The following is a 5883-nucleotide window of genomic DNA, read 5'->3' as shown; positions in this document are numbered from 1 at the left end:
TTTTATAATAAAGTGTTATCTATGATTTTTATTTTCTGCTAACCTACGTACAAAAAAAGTTAAAGAACAGATCTTAGTCCGAGCAGACTAGATCTAAGACAAAGGTAGCCAAATATCTTAGAAAAAATTATTTAAACTGGCCATAAGAGATAACCCATCACACTGAACTATACAAGTCGTGAGAAATAACCCTTCACACTTGACTAACCTTCATCCTATATATCGTCCATGAGAACATATATAAATCTCTTATTCAAAACAGAACTAGCAAACAACAGTAGTAGCGGTTAGGGAGGAGCTGAACGACACAACATGGAGGTAGATGGACGGATGCATAGTCGAGAGGCCAAAATTGTTGATCTAGTCAAAGAACACTTACAAACAAAAGAAAAAAAAATCTATAATGGAAAAAGAAAGGTAAGAGCGAAGAGTAGAAATGAAAATAGAGAGGAAGAGGGAACAAATATGTTTCCTCCTCCTCTCATATTTGTTTTTTAAAAAGTAAAGTCTGTAGTCGGCTTCTCTATGTCAAAAGAGAGAATTGATATCTATATCTTATCAATCTTATGATTATATAAAAATATTTTGAATACATATCACGTGTTATTATTCATCTAAAATGTAATTTAAAATTATGATTTGCTGTGAACTTGTATTACATTGTTGTGATTAAATTATTTTATTATATCATAAAACTATAGAGTCGATATCAATGATTATTTTCAAATATAGATAGAGCATTCCAACTTATTTGTTTCATAAATATATTACTTCTCGTTCCATTTTAAAGTTTTAATTACTTTTTTTTTTTTTTGCTAAAATAAAACTCAATTTTCCTATAATATTTTGCTCAAACTCCCCCAAAATAAGAGATACAAATTCAGAAGACCGGGGAAAAAAAAGCCCAAAAAAGAAGAGAGCGAAGTCTACCAGGCTTTTGGGCTTGGACTAACTCGTGTAAATGAGTGCCCAAGGCCCAAGAAAAGAAGAGCGACTCACATTGGGCTTGCCAAGAATTTCAAACGACCGAGGCAGCAACAGATCAGCGGCTGACAGCTGGTCTGACCGTTTGACGATTTGACGCATTTGACCCCACTCCGATCCAAAAATTCAATTCAAAGATCCTCTCGTCTCGTTATGTGGGTGGGAATTCCCGATCCTTCTTTCAACGTGAAGCCAAACAGAGAGAGATCCAAACAGAGAAAACCATGAGCACTGATCATTCCCATTCCCAGTCGGCGAAACCGTCAGAATCCGATCCCAAACACGTTCCACCGCACTCCGGCGACTACGCTCCCTACCCTAAGCTCGACGCAAACGACGTCGCTCCCCCTATCATTGAGAATTGGAGCCACGTGCCTATGGGCTCCCAACCGCAAACGGTGAACAGCGAAGCCAGGGCTCCGATCTCCAGCGACGCCGCCACTACGATGCCTCCGGAGTCGAATCCCTATATCGCTCCGGCCCCGGTGCCCGCACCCTCGTCCGTCAAGAGTGAGCACTTACGTTCCTTGTAATTTATTTAAAAAATCTGAAGTTGTTGGTGGTGATTGTGGCGTGAAATTGTTTGAAAGTGGTTCTGGAATTTTCTGTCAGATACGATGGAATCGGTGAAAGATGTGCTTGGGAAGTGGGGGAAGAAGGCGACGGAGGCCACCAAGAAGGCTGAGGATCTAGCTGGGAACATGTGGCAACACTGTGAGTATTATACTTTGCCCTAAACGTTTAGGTTGTCCTGTTCATTGTGTTTATGGTAATTATGAAAATATTTCCATGTTAGGAGTCTAAAAGTCATATGGAAATAGATGTTATTTATCTAATGAGAGTACTATTTCTTTTAAGATTCTAGTAGTAGATAATAGTAGAGAATAAAAGGATAGTATGTTATCCCCAAGTAGTTGTGTATTATCTTTACTAATAGTTGTTAGTGATAGGATAGTCATATGATACATCTCTATGAAGTGTTCGTGTTAGGATACATTTTTATGAGAGTAGTTTATGTTTATCACATTTCTTTGTAACTCTATATAAACCTATTGGATTGATGAATAAAGTAAGCAAAGATTATTACTATTCATCTTGTGAGTTGATTTGGGAGGTATTAGGGTTCCTCGAACTACGCTTATTCTATCCGTTACATACGTAACATTCTACTGTTTGATGAGTTGCTAATTTTGAAGCTTTTGTGCTGACTGGTTTCGTTTTGTTGAATACTATCATCTCTCTGTCTCATGTTCTTCATTCACAACTCGTTTATGCTTGAAATGCTGTAAAAGTTATTTTTATGTTGTAGCAGTAATAGTAGGTGATAAAAGTGGGTACAAGGTTTTGAAATGATTATTAAATTTGAAGCTTGATAATGTCCTCTTATGAAGTTTCTTGGATCAGTGAAAACAGGTCCTAGTTTTGCCGATGCTGCTGTGGGGAGGATTGCTCAAGGAACAAAAGTTCTCACGGAAGGTGGGTATGAGAAGATTTTTCGACAAAGTTTTGAGACCGTGCCCGAGGAGAAGCTTCTGAAGTCATTTGCATGCTATCTGTCCACGTCTGCTGGACCGGTGATGGGAACTATGTATCTGTCTACAGCGAAGCTTGCATTTTGTAGTGACAATCCGCTTTCTTATGACGCGGGTGGCCAGAAAGAATGGAGCTATTATAAGGTATACTGACTGCTCTTTATACTTCTTGGCATTTGATTAATTATAATCTTACTTTGTTGGTGTTAGGAGCCAGTTATTGGTGTATTGAAGTTAACGACATTATTCCTATCTTTGATGATGGATTGCTAAATATATGTTTTTTGTGATGTGAGTTGATATCTTGATTTTTGAGTTTCCCTGAACTGTGGTGCTAGGATGATTTTTAACCAATACACAGTAATTTATTGTTGAAATAGGAATAAGTAATAAAATGATGTCAAAGAATCTACTTGTTAGTTTGCAATGCATGATAATTGATGCATTTTGAGTGGAACCCTTCAAGTTATCAAAAGCTTTTAACGGTTGTTTGCCCATTTAGGTTTACTATAATTATCTCAGTCACAATTCAAATTAGGAAATTACTGGATTTGTGGTTAAGCGACAATATTTTGTACCAGACTTTAAGTTTTGTCCTTAGTGTTTTTTTTTTTTTTTTTTCCCACTTTTTCCCCCTCCCTTTTGTTGCCTTTTCCCTTTCCTTTTGGAATATATCTACTGGAGAAATGTATTTAATTGTACACTGAATTGAATTTATATTTCCTGGTTCTGCTTGAAAAGGTGATAATTTGTTCCCATGGAAAGGGTGGACATGTTGTCAGGCAAGAAATTTTTCTCCGATTGTATCTTTAGTGATATATTCTTGTTGTGAGGAAGGGAGGAAATAAGATTTGGCCCAAATTTTTCCAGATAAAGGATTTATAAGTGAGTGATAGAATGCTCAAAGTTTGCTTTATAATGCCAAAATATGACATTCCTGTCTTAGATGTGAAAACTCTGAACCCACAACCCTGTAGAGGTTTCAGGATAACAATTACGTTTAAACAAGAGAAAGCAGAATCTTCAAATAGAACAATTATATTTTACAACATTGCAATGCCTCAGAAGACCTGCTGTAGTTTAATACGTAATACTAGGTAAGCTATTGATGTGCACCAAAATGACGAACCCAATGTGAATATCATCATGAGGGAAGAAGTAAAACTTAGAAAAGAAATCGCAGAAGCTATTTTGAGTTGTAATTTGAAACTGTGCTCCATTACCTTTTGGTTTGCGTGTTCTTTTAATACAAAAGAAGAGATGTGGCGGGTGGAGATACATTGGCTTTTTTGAATATTTGAAGGTTACCCAGGACATCAATGATAGGAAAGTAATGCATGCTGTTTGTGAGAAGGTAGATCCATTTGGCCTCATTACCCATCCCGAAGTAACGAACCTAAGCATATAATGCAATGATTTTTATTGTATATCCTGGGATTGATCAGTTAACAGATATGATGCAATGAAAGTTATTAAGACACTCTTGCGACCTGTGCTCTGCAGTAGCACGTCAAACTTCTGCCGTCTGTTTTCCATAAATTTGGTCAATCTGCTAATGATTAGATCTTGAATGGACTTTACAAACTTTATCCCTCTTTCTTTTAGTAAGCAATAATGTATGTTTTGTTCGTTTTGTTTTTGTTTACTAATTTTAAGGGCTTTCATTCATTGAGTTTCTTTTCAATGGATTAATGATATTGGTGTGCCTGCTTTCTCTTGTGCATAAACAGGTGGTTATTCCATTACATCAGTTGAGGGCAGTGAATCCATCGACAAGCAAAGTCAAGCCAGGGGAAAAGTACATACAGGTTATCTCTGTCGACAACCATGAATTTTGGTTTATGGGCTTTGTACACTATGATAGTGCAGTGAAAAATCTTCAAGGAGCAGTGCAGCCCCACAGCTTATGATGCACAAGGCCAAACTGTTGACCATGTCACAGGAGGAGGATGATATTGCGAACAAGTTGATGTAGATAAAATATCTTGCTCAGAATGTGGGATATCTTAGAAAAAAAATATGTATTTTTGTATGCTGTTGGGTATTCCTTGTTGTTGGAACTCATTTTTTGTGATCAAGGCTCTGCGACATAATTGGTTTGGTGATGAAACTGGGTTGTAGGAATTCCTTCTACCCAGTCCCTAATAGTATCATGTGTTTTTTAAGCATGTGAGAAACACATGTTTTTTTTATTAATGCTATTAAAAAAGTATGTGAAAAGTACATGTTATTATAAAAATTTGTGCTTTTCACATACTAAGGGACACATGACACTTTTAAAGACTGGATTGGAGGAATTTTCTTAAAACCCGGTTTATAGGAAATTTCTGTACATAAATTATTAAGTTTGTGGTGAAGGTGAAAGGTGACTAAGATTGTAATATCATTTATTTAATTATTTCACATGTCCAAACATTCTACATTTTTAATTATATTGTATTTGTTTCTTGGGTGATAATTATGACCAATGTACCCCTTATTATTTCATTCCCCTTTTGGCCTTCTATTCAGTTTGTAAATGAGATTCAATTTGCTTTCACCATGTTCACTAGTCTTTTTACAATGTTCTCTCCCTCCGTCTCTCCCTCCCACCCTCCCTCTGTGTGTGTGTGTGTGTCTCAAATTGGCAATTTTTGGTCTTCCACCTCAGACTATTGATCATTTTTAATCTATCTATATTCTTTATGATTGTATATGTAGAACGATATCTCTTGGTTGCCTTGGTTTTTTGACTTGCCTAGCTTGCTGGTTGGATCATATACAGTTGTGAGGATCTGAAGTGAGTGATGCATTTCACATCATTCACAGTTGTGCATGGCTCGATCGACCATTTTTTGGAACATTGGACAGAAGGGGAAGATTTTGATTAGAGCTACATTTGAACAAAGACATGTTGCTAATTTGCTTGGCTCATTTTTAGCCGTTCATAACAAACCGGACGGTTAAGATTGAGGGATTTGCAGAATCGTTTTGTGTAGTAGAGTCCATAGTATTAGGGAAAAAGGTATTTGGCAGACAATTCTTAAACTTCCCCAGGCCTTGTGTACAAGGAAAAAGAACTCAAAAGGCCAGATAGGAGCACAATTTGGTATGTGTTGGGCACCCATTGACATTGACATGTGTAAAAAGCTCGTGTTACACGAATAGAGACAGAAGAACCAAAACATTGCATGAAGCCCCAGAAAGGAGAAAAAGTTGCAGCAAAATATGATCCCCGACGGGAGGAACTCTAATTTCGAACCGTTATCAGGATCTTCACAAATTTTACTGTATATTTTAAAGAGTCCTTGCCTCCTTAGGACCAATCTTCGTTCTTGCACATGATATGAAACGTGTGAGTGGCCCATATTTCTGTCGGAAATGAAGA

The 5883-nt window shown here is 37.0% G+C and overlaps 1 protein-coding gene across 1 annotated transcript; it reads left to right on the top strand.

Annotated features, from left to right (window-relative positions):
- The first annotated feature begins 1128 nt into the window (after positions 1–1128).
- LOC133871918 (GEM-like protein 1) lies at positions 1129–4974 on the top strand. The gene is made up of 4 exons (XM_062309382.1): positions 1129–1494; positions 1597–1698; positions 2389–2660; positions 4247–4974. The coding sequence occupies exons 1-4, from the start codon at positions 1209–1211 to the stop codon at positions 4424–4426; spliced, it is 840 nt and encodes a 279-aa protein (XP_062165366.1). The 5' UTR covers positions 1129–1208; the 3' UTR covers positions 4427–4974.
- The last annotated feature ends 909 nt before the right edge of the window (positions 4975–5883 follow it).

Source organism: Alnus glutinosa, chromosome 6 (assembly GCF_958979055.1).
Source record: "Alnus glutinosa chromosome 6, dhAlnGlut1.1, whole genome shotgun sequence".
NCBI lineage: Eukaryota > Viridiplantae > Streptophyta > Magnoliopsida > Fagales > Betulaceae > Alnus > Alnus glutinosa.
This window is presented reverse-complemented; position numbering and strand designations above follow the sequence as displayed.

Excerpts from the sequence above, each read along its gene's own strand:
- LOC133871918 (XM_062309382.1), top strand. The coding sequence starts at position 1,209 with ATGAGCACTGATCATTCCCATTCCCAGTCGGCGAAACCGTCAGAATCC. Across the intron at positions 1,699-2,388 it reads TGGGAACATGTGGCAACACT|TGAAAACAGGTCCTAGTTTT; the intron begins GTGAGTATTATA and ends TTCTTGGATCAG. Across the intron at positions 2,661-4,246 it reads AAGAATGGAGCTATTATAAG|GTGGTTATTCCATTACATCA; the intron begins GTATACTGACTG and ends GTGCATAAACAG.